Source organism: Lontra canadensis, unplaced genomic scaffold, assembly GCF_010015895.1.
Source record: "Lontra canadensis isolate GAN:19392208 unplaced genomic scaffold, GSC_riverotter_1.0 scaffold107, whole genome shotgun sequence".
NCBI lineage: Eukaryota > Metazoa > Chordata > Mammalia > Carnivora > Mustelidae > Lontra > Lontra canadensis.
The window spans coordinates 4,824,316-4,840,154 of record NW_022631101.1 but is presented as its reverse complement, the minus strand read 5'-3'; the positions used below and the strand labels follow the sequence as shown (position 1 = coordinate 4,840,154).

The 15,839-nt window shown below is 54.0% G+C and overlaps 1 protein-coding gene across 3 annotated transcripts in view; it reads right to left on the bottom strand.

Annotated features, from left to right (window-relative positions):
* MYH14 (myosin heavy chain 14) overlaps window positions 1-15,094 on the bottom strand; it is a 79,631-nt gene extending 64,537 nt beyond the window's left edge. For 2 of the 3 annotated variants that reach the window (XM_032838892.1, XM_032838893.1), the window contains exons 1-8: window positions 14,876-15,094; window positions 12,053-12,463; window positions 7,788-7,944; window positions 4,404-4,431; window positions 4,170-4,272; window positions 3,482-3,502; window positions 2,407-2,499; window positions 1,857-1,920 (exon numbers count right to left, since the gene is read on the bottom strand). In XM_032838892.1, the coding sequence (XP_032694783.1) occupies window positions 1,857-1,920; window positions 2,407-2,499; window positions 3,482-3,502; window positions 4,170-4,272; window positions 4,404-4,431; window positions 7,788-7,944; window positions 12,053-12,460 (874 nt within the window). In that variant the 5' untranslated portion in view covers window positions 12,461-12,463; window positions 14,876-15,094. Of the gene's footprint in view, window positions 1-1,856; window positions 1,921-2,406; window positions 2,500-3,481; window positions 3,503-4,169; window positions 4,273-4,403; window positions 4,432-7,787; window positions 7,945-12,052; window positions 12,464-14,875 lie in introns of those variants that run through there. The other variant, XM_032838894.1, reaches the window with a different exon arrangement.
* Window positions 15,095-15,839: the final 745 nt, after the last annotated feature.

Below are 15,839 nucleotides of genomic sequence, written 5' to 3'. Positions count from 1 at the left end.
TCAGTTTCCCTATACAGACAGTGGGGCTATCGGCTCCTCCCTTCCAGAAAATTCACATGGCATGTTTACACTCTAAGAATGGGCAAACCACCTTAAAGTAGAATAAAACACCGGCAAACTTGTTGGCCCCTCCATGGCCCCCGCTCAAGGACCACACAGCGTCCCTTCGGCATAGCAGTTGGAATGCGGAACCTACCTCAGGGAGTCAGGCCCAAGATCTGCACACCATTGACCGACAGCCCTGGGTCATTAACCTGCTCGTGCAAGGTGGGGAGGATGTGGGGGCGTTCCCCACAGACAGGGTGGGGTGGGGGGAAGCACACACACCAAGCCTCGGTTTCTTCTTCTGTTAAATGGGCTGACAAGGGGTGCCGGGACAAGGAACTGAGCACACAGGGAGAGCTCACAGGACAGCACTAGGCGCAGAGCAAACCCTCAGGAAATGGGAGACGCCCATTTCCTTATTTGCTAAGGTCTCTTCCGAAAACCCTTACCCCCCACATCTGCTTCCCAGCCTCCCCGCAGACCACAGAAGACTGAGGTTCTCAGACACCTCTGGGAAGGGGCACGCGGTTTACTGTTAATGTGTCTGATTAGTAATTACCAACCGAGAATATTAACATCAATAAGGACATTGCTAATTTGTTCCCATCGTGAACTCCTAATGATGGCAGCTCATTCTGGAGTGCTTGCTACATGGCGGGTGCCAGGCGAAGAATTTGACCCCCATTGGCCCCCAGTCCTCCGAGAGCGAGTTCTATGAGCCTCCCTCTTCCGCAGAGGGGGGAAACAGAGGCACAGAGAGGCCAAGGAACTTGCTGAAGGTCCCTTGGCCTCCAAGTGGCATAGATAGAATTCAAACCTGGGTGGGTGTGATTTCTTGGCCTGCTCTCTTAAATTCTGAACTCCTGCTTTATCATTTAAATTCCTACTGAGCTGAGGGGAGCCTGGGGGCTCACTTGATTAAGTACTTGCCTTAGGCTTAGGTTGTGATTCCAGGGTCCTGGGATCAAGCCCCGCAGCACCGGGCTCCTTGCTCAGCAGGGAGCCTGCTTCTCCCTCTCCATCTGCCCCTCTCCCCACTTGTGTGCTCATACACGTGCTCGCTCTCTTTCTCTCTCTCTCAAACACAGTCTTAAAAAATAAATCCCTACTGAGCTTGCACTTTGCCCGCACAGAGCAGGGTTGACGCCACAGGTCTGAGGTGGGCACGCCTGGGAAGCCGGATTTTGGGAAGGTTCCCAGTGCTCCCTGACTCCCAGGAGGGGCTCCCCATGCCTAAGCTGTTGGTGCAAACAACGTGGTTTCTGCTGAACCTCTGCTTTCCCTTGGGGAGTCTGGAATTTTGGTACGTGATAGGCTGAGGGCACTGAGGCCACCGGTCTCCACAAAGAACTCTGGGGCACTGATGGAGTCTCTGACAAGCGTCCCTGGTGGACAACACCTCACACATGTTGTCACGTCTTGTGTGTGACCCATCCTGTGTGACTCCATGGGGAGGGGACTCTGGAAGCTGGCCCTGGTCTCCCCCACACTTGGCCCCACATGCCTGTTCCCTCCGCTGCCTGTGCTGTGTGTCTCCTGTCTGTGGTAAGCCAGAGCCACTCCACTGCCCCACTGCAAGGCCATAGCAGTATCGCCCTCCCCCCTCCACCAGGGGGAGGGGGTGCTGCATCTATGCCTTCCCAAGGTTCCTTTCCCTTCCACAGAGGGGGAAACTGAGGCACGGTTTCTAAACATCAGCAAGCCAGGCTTCCCCGTGTGTGTGAACATCTGTTTCCTGGAAACAGTGAGATCCCAAGGGCTACCCTCCTCAGACACCAGGTCCCCCCACCCCAAGTGCTATGTGAGGATACAGGTCTCGATGTTGGCACCCACGATGTACCCGGCCACATCGAAGTTGATGCGGATGAATTTGCCCTAGGAAGGAAGGGGTCAGGAGTTAGCAGAGAGTCCTCTTCTGCACTGGGGATCTGAAGAGCCCCCCTAACCCACACTCACCCCTCCCAGAGCATCTCAACTTTCTCCCTCCATCTGAACCCCACCCCAATTGTGAGGTCCCAGCCATGGAGAATCCAAGGTCTGGGGCTCCTTGACTGCCTTCCTCAGGACCCAAACCCCCAGCCCCTCCTCCCTCAGACCCAGGAGTCCAGGTCCCCAACACCTCCTCCCTCAGACCCAGGAGTCCAGGCCCCCACCCCCTCCTCCCCCAGACCTGGGAGTCCAGACTCCCACCCCCTTCCTCCCTCAGATCCAATAGTCCAGGTACCCCCTGTTCCCTCAGACCCAGGAGTCCAGACCCCCAGCCCCTCCTCCCTCAGTCAGCCCCCACTTCTTGCCTCCCCTTAACCACCCCCAAAGCTCCAGGCTCCCAGCAGCCAGCCTGTGCTCTCCCCCAGCACTCACGAAGCGGGAGGAGTTGTCATTCTTCACGGTCTTGGCATTGCCAAAGGCCTCCAGGATGGGGTTGGCCTGGAGAAGCTGTCGCTCCAGCTCACCCTGCGGGGCGTGGGAGACAGCCTGTCAGTGACGACCGGGCTAGGGCGGGGGTCTGTGCTATGACCGGCTGCGCGTGTGTGCGTGAGGGGCCTCCGTGCCTTTGCAGGTGGGCCTGCTCTCCTACACCCGGGTCTTGCCCTTCAGTTGACTGTGAAGGGAACAAGGAAACCTCTCCAGGATTCACCGTGGAGTGGGCAAACAAAACACAACAAAGTCCCGTGGCAGAGCAATACCTACAACGTGACCCCATGAGTGAAAAGTACCTCGAGAAAAAAACACTACAAAACATGACCCCCACGTCTCCAGGTATAGATGTGTGTTCGTAAGCATTTAGAGAAAGGTCTACGAGGATACACACCAAATGGTCGACAGCAGACACCACTCCAGGGGAGGACGGAGAGGACAAAAGAGGGATTTCACTTTATCTTTTTCTGTTGTTAAAAAACACGGACTCATGGATTACTTGCAGGATTAATTAAGAAAAAAAAAATCTATACCATCCATATAACACGCTTCAAACTGCTTGGCACATAGTAGGCGTTCAAGAGATGGTAGCCTCCTTCCCCCAGTAGGGGGCTCCAAGAGAGGGACCCCACTCTGAACTTCCCTCCAGGCACCTCAGTGTCAGAGTCAGGAGCACAGTAGGTGCTCAGGAAACACCAATCCCCCTCCCCTCCTAGCAAGGTTCTCAAGGGCATCAACTGTTTCCTGAAGTTTCTGCACTAAATGGCAACATGGGCCCCAGGATATGTCCGTGTAGGGTTGCTAGAAACCACAGCAGGGGGCACCACACGCACGTACGAGGGTGGCATTAAATGGCAGTACGGGGCCTGGCACACACACAGTAGGGCCACATAAGCTGCAGCACGGCTTCCCGGCAGCCACTGGGGTCCTGGGGCCTGCCTGCCGGGAAGACCGTGGGTTGGGCTGACCCAGGTGGCCTAAGGGGTGGTGTGATTCGAGGTGATCCCCTGCTACTCACATAAGACAAGGTGCTGGCAGCCTGAGGAAGTCACGGGACACGAGACACGGACCGGGACACAGACCAGGACGCGGCACATGGAACGTGGACAGACACACAGGTGAACCAGCGGTCTTGGGTGGTGGGGACGGAGGCGAGACATGAGGGGCTAGGGAAATCAGGCTTGTGGGGCAGGGTGGCCTGGGGGAGGCACATCGCCTGGGCTTGAATTCTCTTTAGCCCTTCCTGGGTGTGTGACCTCTGACAGCCGACTCACCCCAGCCAGGCCTTAAGTTTCTCATCTTTAACACAGGAGAGCGACACCCATCCACTGGTGTGTTAAGTTCATATAAGCAGAGAGACGGGTCCTACAGATGCTCACTGGTGAAGGTAACTGGGAATTGTAGGTCCTTATATCAGGCCTGGCACACAGTAGGTGCACAGGACTGTAGGCACCTCCCATGTACCTGGTGCTGTTCTGAGGAGCCACAAACTGGCCCGTGATTTTCCGTTTCCATCCTGCCTCCACTCCCAGCACTGTCTTGGGCACATAGTAGGTATGCGGGCAGCATGGGCAGCCAAAAAGAAAGCTCGCAGTTGTGGCCCTCCATAAGGGAGGCAGGGGGTTAGGGGGAAAAGCAGGGCCTCAGATGGGGGCAGGCACTGCTGGTGGCAGGGTCCAGAGTGTGTCCCAGTACAGGGCACTTACCGGTACACCAGGCTCCTTCCTGCCCTTTGGGGACGATGCCACATGGGCGAGATACTGGATGACCTTCTTGGTGTTTTCTGTCTTCCCAGCCCCAGATTCCCCGCTATAGGAGGACACAAGTGGGAGAGGAAAAGGATTGACAATGATGCCAGCCAGGTAAGACCTGACATTCCAAGCAGAACTACACCCAGCCAGGACCCCACCTCCTCCAGGAAGTCCTTCAGGATTACTCACGTGCAGAGAATGGACTGATCTTCACGATCTGTAAGGGACAGAGGTCGACATGTCACCTGGAGGGTTGCTGCTCTAGGGGGACCCGGACCTCTTTTACCCCACCCTTTTCAAGGATTAAGGAAAAGGCCCCCCCCCCCCGCAAAAAGGTTTTTATTTTTAAGATTTTATCTGTCTATTTGAGAGAGAGCCTGAGTGGAGGGGGCAGGACAGAGGGAGAAGCGGAAGCAGACTCCCCACTCAGCAGGGAGCCCGATGTGGGGCTCAATCCCAGGACGCTGAGATCACGACCTGAGCCAAAGGCAGACATTTAACTCACTGAGCCACGCAGGCGCCCCTCTACCCAGAAGGGTTCTGATGTGTGACACTCCTGGATCCTAACACCCCACCCCAACCCAGCTTCTTGCTTGCTGTGTGACCCTGGCAAAGTAGCTCTCCCTCTCTCAGGCTGTTTCCTCACCTGTAAAACAGAAGCGAAAAACTCCGACTGAACAGAATGTAGCTCATTCAACAAACTTCAGTGTGAGCCCCTCCTGGAGGTCCCCTTCTGCCGGGTGTGTGGGATGCCAAGACAGGACAGCAAGGTCCTGGTCCTAAGGCTCATGACATTGACATGAACAGGCCACAGTATGGTAGTGCTGATGCCTGGTGACCCGTCGGTGGCCCTCTGCCCAGCAGAGAGCACAGCATGCTTCCCACCATCCATCTCCCCCAGCACTCGCCCTGCGTCTGACATGACTGATTACCTACTAAGTGCCAGGCACCTACAACGGTGGGAACTGGCAAAGTCCCTGCCTTCACGGGGCTTCTGTTGGACTGGGGGACAAAAAGCACATAAAGTAAAACTGAAGATGATTTGGCAGTTGGCAGGGTCTGCACACATTTTTGGTTTGGTTCTTGCAACTGGAAGGTCCTATGTGTGTCTACTGAGTTGAGTTCAGGGATGCCGCTGAGTACCCTACAATGCACAGGATGCCCTATATAAAGAATCCTCCAGCCCCAAATGCCGACAGAGCCAGGATTAACCCCTAGTGTAACGTAGTAAGAAGACTGAGGAGGGGGAGGGCCAGGAAGGTTTCCCAGAAGGGGTGATGTTTCAGCTCAGGCCTAAAGGATGAGGGTAGAGAAAGAGCGTTCCAGGCAGAGGACACAGCCAGTCCAAAGGGCCTGTGGTGAGACCAAGTTGGAACTGTCTGAGAGACAGAAAGGAGGCCAGAGAGGCTGGGGGACAAGGCAGAGCTGGAGATTGTGAAGATGGATTTGGAGGCCATGATTAAAAGATCTGGAAGATTTGGGGGGCACCTAGGTGGCTCAGTCAGTTAAGCGTCCAATTCTTGATTTCAGCTCAGGTCACAAATTCAGGGTTGTAAAGTCAAGCCCCACATCAGGCTCCACGGTCAGCAGGGAGTCTGCTGGGGATTCTCTCTCTCCCTCTGCCCTTCTCCCCTCCCCCCTCAAAGAAATAAATACATCTTTTTAAAAAAATCAGGATAGTTTTTGAATGGGGCAGGAGATCTCCAGCAGGTGGTTTTAAACCAAAGGGAGAGATGCATTCAGCCTGGTTTGGGAGCCATATGGATGTGGGTTCAAGGCCCAGTCTCCCCTCTGTCTTGCTATGTGACCTTGGACCAGTCTCTGAGATGCTCTGTGCCTCAGTTTCCCCATCTCAAAAACAGGGCTCAAACAGCCCTTACCTCACAGGGCTATAGTCAGAACTCCAAGAGAAAGTCCAACAAAGTTTTTATATACTAGTTAGTACATAACACTGTTTTGTGGCCCATTTTCTACTGGGGCCGAGCCCTGGGGTCTGGGATCTCGCTCTCACATCTTTGAGTCTCTCACACCCAGCACAAAGTGGCACACACAGTAGGAGCTCAAATTGTAGTTGGTTGAATGAAACGCATTCTATTCAGCTGAGGCTTATTGTCTCCATTTTACAGATGAGGAAAGAGACTCAGAGAGGTACAGCTGCTCTGCAAGGGTCACACAGCAAGCAAGGGGCTGAGTTGGGGTGGGGTATTAGAACCAGGTGAGTCACACAGCAAAACCCACAACACCCAGCCCAGGGTGAGGATGGGACACACAGTGTGACCCACATACAGGAAGGCGGAGGTCGGGAGCCCTGGGTTCAAGACCCACATCAGCCATCCACCCACCAGTGGGACTGCAGGCAGTGATGGTGCTGCTTGGTGCCTCAGTTTCCCCAACTGGAAACCAGGGATAATGATCACACCTCCTCTCTGGGGTTGCTCATCATGAGTTTAAATGTGTCAATCCATGAACAGTGCTCAGCACAGAGCAGCCACTCACCCCTGCTTTACTGTTTATTTGTTTATTTATTCCTAAGGCATAATAATGCATGTATATTAATGGCTAAAAATCATAAAAATAAGTAGATACCAAATCAGATTATACAACCAAAGGAAAGAAGTGTCACCAATGATCAAATACAAATTTATACCGTGAATTCAAATTGTGGCCTATAAACGTGTTCTACTGCATAATGCGAGTATAACGATATACTGGATACTACACCAGTGGTTCTCAAACTTTGTGCCAGCATCCGGATCCCCAGAGGGAGCCCAGGGATCTTGTGAAACTCCCAGTTTCTCTGACTTCACGGGTCTGGAGCGGGGACCCAGTTTGCATTTCTGCCAAGCTCCTAGCTGACGCCGATGCTCACCGCACTCCGAGAACCTCAGCACGGAGCATTATAAATGCGTCATTATGACCCACAGTAGAACTACAGCACAGGACATGTGATACAGGTATAACACACACCGTATAAATACATTGCTGCAAAAACCAACCATAAATGAAAAATAAAACAAAAACAAAAACAAACAAACAAAAATATATTGCCACATGCCATCGTATGTCATATGATAGTAAGACATAAGTTTTTAAATATTTATTCTGCATTTAATTATAAACCAAATGTTAAAATAGATACGTAATAATTTATAATGATGACATTATGTATAGTACACGTGAGTTATGTTGTTTTGCCGGGACATCCTCATTCAACCTGCTCAGCTCTCCCCAGTGACCCACACTGCCCACCATCTAAGGGGCTGACTTTGATTCCGCAACAATGTGGATCACGTCAACCACCTAAGTGTTGAATGAATGAACACTAAGAATCACTGTCTCAAGAGAAAATTTTGCAGACCCTCAACTGGCTTCCGGATGATACTGCGGAGAGAAGGGGTAAACAAGGAGACAAATAAGAAGGGGCCTGTCTGGTAGGACCCAGAACTCATCCACTCAGCCCTTCCTCCTGCCCCATGAAAAAGCCTGAGAGTCTGAAATTCTTGGTCTGTTGTCTTACCTTAACCCCCAGAATAGCCCCCACCTTGAAGAGACATGTCCCAGCCCCACACTCACCCTGAAGCATGCTGCGGTAGGCTCCCTCGGTCACTGCATACACGTGGGGAGGCACCTCGTGGCGCTTCTTGCCCCGGTACATCTCCACAATGGCCTCCGTATAGATGGGAAGCTGCTTATATGGATTGATGACCACACAGAAAAGGCCAGAATATGTCTGCAGTGGGCAAGAAAGGAGAGGGCCTCAAGTGCCTGTCTGAGGCCCAGAGGGCAACATGGGACTGCCGTGTACAGCTGGGCAGGTTGCACACTGCACAAGGATGCAGTTCATATCATGACAATGTAGATTTGAGCATTTGTGACAAAGACATTCAGGCTGATGGTGGAAGAGAATCTTTCCCTATTGCACAAAGGTGCTGTAAGGATAACGATTTACCCTGAGAGAGAATGCAGCCTTTGTAGCCAGCCAGACTTGGGTCCCAGCCCCCTACCACCTGGATGCACACACACATAAAATGACCACGTGCGCACTCATCTGCTGCCTCACTCTCTCTTTAATAGCAGAAGTCTGGCAATGACCCTCATGCACATTCTTACAATGGATCCCTACAATACTTGCAGTGAACAGATTCAGAATTCTCTCCAAAGCATTATCAAATAAAGAACACAAGGTGAGGACTGTTTGCGCTGAGAGAGGAGGAATAGTTATATTTGTATGTATTTGTTTGAATATGCATAAAACACCCTCAGAAGATACCACAGTTCCTGAAACGTGACAGGAACAAGTCTGTGGTTTCTACCGAGACTCAGGGGCCCTGCTTACATGCTCATTGGAGGAAACACTAACGTTCGGGATCAAGGTGCCTAAAAAGAAAGATGCAATTTGTCTTGCATCCCAGTTCGTGGACTCCCTGAATTTGTGCTGACACCCGATGGGCCCAGGATTCAGCTCACACAGACGCCCTCAAGCCATGGAGAAGCAGTGAGGATTGCTAGAGAGCTAGCTGGTCACCCCACTAAACCAGCCCAGAGAGCTCACGGGCTAAGCTAGCTGGCATTGGCTAGCCAAGAGCCAGAGAGGTAGGTGCCTAGTGGCCTCGCTAGTTAACGATTAAACTGCTTAGCTACTCGGCCAGCCAGCCGGCCAGCTCCTTAGTGGGTTAGTAGTGGGATCCCTTTAAGCTCCCTGGACAGCTTGCGCTTCTCAAGCCGAGCAGGGTGTGGCCACCGAGGGCTGTCCGGCTCCCAGGTCCCAACCTGTTAACGGCAGGAGGGTGGGTGACCAGCCGGGAGCCGAACAACCGGTTTGCTGGGTGTCTGCCCTCCCTGCCTTGAAGAGCGGCTCCTGGGAGCTCCGGGCTGGCAGAGGGCGGGGCAGCCAGGCCACATTCCCCAGGAGGGTATCTCATGGCTGCTGGCGCCCTGGCCCCCACTCCTGGCTGGCGGAGGAACCCACTCCCCACGCCACCCTCCCACCTCAGCCCCCTCCTGCCAGCCACACCTTGTTGCCAGAACGACACGCCCACCCCCCACCCGCCCCATGGCAACCTGAGCTGGCTGCCAAGGCCGGGGAGCAAAGGGCGGAAGCTGGTGCATGCCGTGAGGGCTGGGGACACCTGAGTCAAGGGGGCAGAGCTGGGGACACCCACGTGGAAGGGTCTAGAGTAGCTGCCCAGCCCTCGGGGCTCTGAAGCCGTCCAGCCCAGTGACTCTCTCCACAGTCTCGGTTTCCTTCCCACCTCATTGCAGAGGCTATGGGGATTAAGGGAGATAATGAATAAAAACCAGCCAGCCCAAGGCGTGGCCCATAAAAGGTACTCCAAGTGTGGATCCCAAGACTCTCCTGGTACCCATCCCCTGGGAGCTAAGCGCTCACTCAGACTTCGAAGCTGTGTGATCCTGGGCTTCTGGCTGTGTATGAGATTTGCCCTCCCTGAGCCTCATTCGCCAGCCCTGGAAAATGGGCTTTTAACCCTGACCACCTAGAAAGATTCTAAGCATGGTGTGTGCTCAAACATATGGGTTCCCTTCCTGCCTAAAGCATTGGGGCAAAGGGACTGAGACCCTCAGGGACTCCAGGCCAAATAGGGAATTAGTGGCAGAAACTGGGTTTCCAGAGGTCTGGACACCATACTCACTGGGCAAACGCTGCCTTCCCCATCATCCGCCAGCCTGTCAAACAAATACCTACAAAGCCCAGGCCTAAGACAAGCAGGGAGTAGCTTGATCACACCTTTAACACTTTCTGGCTGATGGCTGCAGCAAGCACACTGAGCTTTCTGGAACTCACTTTCTTATCAAACGGGGAAAGGAACAGCACTTCCACAAGGGTGGCTGGGAACCAACCACAGGCTGGTCTTGCACATACACAGCATGACAAGGGGCCTGGAGGGCCACTCGCGCTTAATACGTTAGCCGTTAACTACTGCGGGGCCAATGGCTTCCCCTCTCCCAGGTGGGGAAATGGGTGCTAATTCTGACCTCACAGCCATGTGTGGAGAGGGGAAACCAGGCACTCGCTAGGTGCTAATGGTTATTCTTCAGGCCCAATTAGCTTCCTGTCTAGTCTTCTGGAATCTTCCATCTCGCTTCCATTTGTGAAATCCAGGGGAATGGCTTGGGTTGAGCGAGGCTTCTTCCCCAGGGTTTGCAAAAGCGAGCAAGGACTCAGCAGGGGCCCGTGCGGCCTAGAGAAGGTTCCCAGCCCCATTCAGGGCTAGACAGCCCTCAATTCCAAACCCGCAACTGTCACCTCAAGCAGGGGGACCCTGAGCCAGCCACTAGCCCTCCAGCCATGGTCTCCTCCTTCCCAAAGGGCAGTCAGACCTCATAAAAATATTCTGAGCTTGTGATTTGCGACTCTTAACAGGGCGGACATTGGGGCCACTCTGTTTATTTTTATATTTTGATATATCTCATCACTGAGTTAAATGTTTTTACTACTCCCATCAATTTCAACGTTTTTTCCCTCCCCCTAAATATAAAACCAGCACCTTTCCTTTGAGGGCGTTAGCTAGGTATTTAAAGATTTTTCTTGGGGGGATGGTCAGTGCAAGGCGGGAAGACCCCAGCCCTCTAAGCTGCTGTTTGGAGTGCGATTCTGAGGCTAGCGGCCTGGGTTCAAATCCCGCCCCAACTCCTTCCTGTCTGGGTGACCTGGGATCCAAGTCACTTGACATTCCTGAACATCAGGTGACAACAGCAGTCCCCGGCCCAGAGGTGCGCTGATAACCCACAGGTAGCACTTAGAACAGCACTTGGTGCATGGTAAGGGCTCAATAAATATTTGCTAGCTACCATTATTATTATTTTTCATCATTATTGTCGACATTCTTTGTCAATCTCTTTAATCCTGTTTGCTCTAATAACGCTCTGGCTGCCCATTAGAACCACCCTGGAAGCTTATTAAAAATGCCATTGTCCATGCCACAGCCCCAGAAAGCCTGATTTAAACTGGGGAGGGTGGGGATCGGGTGCTAATACTTTAAAAAAAATTCCCCAGGTGATTCTAAGTGCAGAGACAGGCTTAGGAACCACAGCCACGGCCCCTCCCTACTCCACCTGTTCTCTGTAGAGCTTAAAAATGTGAGCGATACTCGAGGCTCAAAAGAGGGGCGACCACCAGAGTCAACCTCACTATCGTCAATCCCATCTTTATCTTGAGAGATGCCACAGCAAAGGGATGGCACTTGCCGCCGGACCACCCAGGTCCACCACGTCCCCCCGGGTGACCTTGGTCGCGGCACTTGACCTTCCTGGGCCTCTGTGTTTGTTCTGTCTAAAACGGGGACAAAATGCTTTATAATTGAGAGGGTGTATTGAGACAAGACATTTAAGAGTGCCTAGTGCCTGCTTCATAAATGTCAGTGTTTATTGTTAGGAAATCTCTCCAGGCCTCCGTTTCCTTTTCAATGAAATGGAGCTAATAACAGGCTCTGCTTTGTGTACAGTGAGAGGAAGTGAATTAATATATGGAAGGGAATTTAGGACAGGGCCTGGCGTGCAGTTTTCCACCCTTGGTGGTTGTCATTAATTAGTATGACAGACCCACATCCCTTTCTCAAAACGCTTTGATGTGTTCTATTTGAGAATTTGGAATTTTTCACACTTTAGGAAAATAATAAGGTGTATGATATTCTGGGACACCCTCAGTGGTGTCTGAGGCCATTCTGGCAACCCAATAATTTATAATTTGGCCACTACGTGTGGGAATAGTGGCACAGCGTGGGATCCCAAGCAGAAAGGGCCTTGTGCTTCTCACGCTGGGGACTGACACTCAGCTCTCCACCCCTGGGGCCATGCCCTTCCAGCCGGCAGCCACTCACGTAGATGAGGCCCGAGTAGTAGCGCTCGCGGAGATTGTGTAGGACGGAGGCCTCGTTGAGGCAGGTGAGCTCGGCCATGTCCTCGGCCTTGCTGAACTTGGGCGGGTTCATGCGCTGGATCTGGTCCCGCGGCAGCCGCAGCCTCCGCCCACTCTCGGCCAGTTCCACCTCGGCCTCCAGCTCGCCCTCGTGCCGCAGGGCCGCCGCCTCGAACCCGTGCAGCTCCGAGGGTACCCACACCAGGCGCCGCGCCGTCCACTCCACCTGCGGTGAGGTGCCGGCGCCCCCGGGTGAGCCACCAGCTCCCGGGCCACTGGGCGCGAACAGATACGGCTGGGCGGCCTCCGGTACCGGGCCGGGCCTGAGGGGCGCCTTCCGCCCGGGCACTGACAAGGTCACTGCCGCCATGGTCTGCAGGGGAGAGAACGGTGGAGGTCAGGTGGGGCTCCGTACCCAGCCCAGATCACACCCCACCCCCTACCCCGGGCAGTCCCCACCGCCTTTCTTCACCAGACCTCTTTTTACACATCTGCAAAATGGGCCCACACATCTCCTTTACCAATTCCATTCATTCATTCAATAATTATCTAATAAGCCTGGCTGGGCCAGGTACCCTTCAAGGCATTGGCCATACAGCCAGAAAGAAGCAAGCAACAGGGATGCCTGGGTGGCTCAGTGGGTTAAAGCCTCTACTTTCGGCTCAGACCCTGATCCCAGGGTCCTGGGATGGAGCCCCGCATCAAGCCCTACATCGAGCCCTGCATCGAGCCCCGCATCGGGCTCTCTGCTCAGCAGAAAGCCTGCTTCCCTTCCCCTCTCTCTGCCTGCCTCTCTGCCTACCTGGGATCTCTGTCAGATAGATAAATGAAATCTTTAAAAAAAAAAAAGAAGAAGAAGAAGAAGAAGAAGAAGAAGCAGCGAGCAACAGATTCCTGCCTACATAAGGCGTTTGCATTCTAGCCCAGTGCTGTCCAGTATGGGAGCCACTGTCTCATACAGCTACTGGGCAGTTGAAATGGAGAATCCAAACTGAGACGGGGGTTCTAAGTACAAGATACACAGCGGATTTCAAAGACTTGGTACAACAAAAAACTCATTAGTATTTTTTATATTTGGTGATTGATACATTGCAATGATAGTTATTTTGAATATGCTGGGTTAAATAAAATATATCATTAACATTAACAACCCTTGTCCCTTTTGAGTTTTTTCCATTTTTAATGTGGTAACTACAACATTTTAAATTACACAGTTGGCTTGCATTCTATTCCTACTAGATAGTGATGCTCTAATGCCAGGAGACAGATAAAAAGATAAATAAGTAAATTATATCGTATGTTAAGGGTGATAAATGCCAAGGAGAAAAAGAAAGCAGGGAACAGGGGATGTTAGGATTGAGGGCTGCTGCAGTTTTAATGGGGATGGCCAGGGAAGGCCTCTCTGATGTGGTATTTGAATAAAGACCTGAGGGAGATGAAGGGAGTGAGCCATGGGAATGTTGAGAGGTAAAGCATTCCAGGCTGGGAGAAGAGCCAGTGCAAAGGCCCTGAGGCAGAAGTATGCCTGTGTGTCTGTGGCATTGTGAGAAGCCAGTGTGGCCAGAGCCAAGTAAACAAGGGGAAGAGGTGGTAGGTGACGTAAGATCGGGGACCAAGAGCACCAGACTGGGCCATGATGAGGACATCAGCCTCTTAGATGTGAGCCCTAGGAAGGCGTCAATCTGATCTTGGTCACTCGGGTTCCCTATCACCTCTGGCCCATCCCACAACTGCAGAACAGACTCAAATCTCACGCCTTAGTTATCAGTTCCTTCCTTCCCTGCAACCCAGCTTCCTTTTCTCTACGATGGGGAGAGTGGCCCCATTCATTTACTTCTGCATTCACTCAACATTCACTCAACAGGCTGTTCAGATGCCAGGCTCTGCCCGGAGTGAGAGTCTGGGGACCCTGAGATGCTTCAGATGGGGCCCTGCCTTGAGAAGCTCCTGGTCTGGGGGTGAGGCACCTCTAGTCTCAGTCGGCCACAGCCCGGTGTGACCTGTGCCCTGTAAGGGAAACACGGGGTGAGCCAGAATGGGCTAGATCCCTCCTGGCCCTCAAAGGCCCCAAAGAGCAGCAGCAAATAGCCCACAGCAATTTCAGGGCAGTCTAAGCACCAGACACGACAAATGCCCTCTCTGTCCCTGCCTGTGCCCTGTTCCTGAAGAAGTCTGCCACTATTCTCCCCTCCCACCGCAAACGTCTGTACGAGTCACAGGAATACCCGAATCTTTGTCTCTCCCACTCAATGTCTCTGCCTCTGCCCTCCAGGACCCCCACCTCCAACGTACCCACACACCCAGCTCCTCCTGAGACATCCCCACATCTGTCCCATCAGGTTCTTGGCTCTCCCTCAGAGCCTCTCCCACCTGGAAACTCACCTCCACACCACACATCCCACTTTCACCCAGAGCCCCTATACAAGCCCCAGCCCTTGGTCCTGGTGATCTCAGGCCTCAAAGAGATGGCTTCTGCCTTCAAGCAGCAAGGTTCTCCCCCCCCCCACACACACACACCCACTCCCCAGGCTCCCAATTGCCAAGGCTAACCACCAGCCCTCAGTGAGGCCCTGATCCACCCAGAGCCAAACCCCATCCCCGGGACTTTGCCCCTACCCTCACCCTACCCCACTCACCAACTTCCCTCTCCAGCTCGTGGCCTTTGACCAGGAAAGGTTTGGGAATTTTTGTAATCGGCAGGCCCTATGCCTCCCCTCCCTAGAGCCAGGATTCTGGGCTCCCAGTCCCTCCTCCCTTGGACCCATGAGCCCGGGGACCCCCTCACCTTAGGGCAGCTGGGCTAGAGGTGAGGATGATGGGACATCCAAATCCTGAGGACTGACAACAGCCCTGATGCGGGGGGGGGGGGGGCGCAGGCCTTGGCTCCCAATGGCTGAGCCCCTCCAGCAGCCCCACCCTCCTTAGCCGGCAGGATCACCTCTGCCTGGGCTCATTACTGTCACCGGGACAGGTGCTTTCACCTGCCCTGGGAGGGGCAGAGACTGCTGGGCTGGAAAAGGAAAAGGAGCCAGGGATCCGCCCCTGGGGCAGGAGCTGGGCCCTTGGCATCCAGCCCTCTCACCTCAGCCTAGTGCTAGTAGTATTCAAGAGTCCCCTCCGTGGCCAGACCCGGAAATCTGGGCCCCCAGACCCTCCTCCCTCAAACCCAGGGGTCAGGCCCCCAGCCCCCTCCTCCCTCAGATCCAGGAGTCAGGGCACCCAGCCCCTCCTCCCTCAGACCCAGGAATGCGGGCCTCCAGCCCCCTCCTTCCTCAAGACCAGGAGTCGGGCCCCCCAGACCCAGTGTCCCGGCCCCAGTGCCTTTGTCCCTCAAGGCCTAGAAGCCCAGGCTCTAGCCCAGTGCTGTCCTCACTCAGACCTGGGATTCCTGGCCCCCAACTCCCCTCCTCAGATCCAGGAATCCGAGCGCCCAACCCCCATTTCCCGGAGACCCAAGCGCCCTGTGGCCGCCCCCTTAATCCGCGAATCCTCGGGGCTACCTGGGGCCGCCGGCCGTGCGGGAATCCAGAAGATGGGGAGGGGGCACAGGAATCCCCTGGCCGATTGAGCTCTCAGGTACGACTACCTCCGCGGTCCAGCGCGGGGCGGGGCCACGTCGCGTCACCCGGAGGGAGCCCGGCTCTGATGTCACTCAGCACCTGCCCGGCTGCTGGGGGGGGGGGGGGGGGGGGGGGTCCGGGAGCTGCTAAAGCCCTTCACAGGAGGAGGGGGGGGGGGGTGGGGGGAGG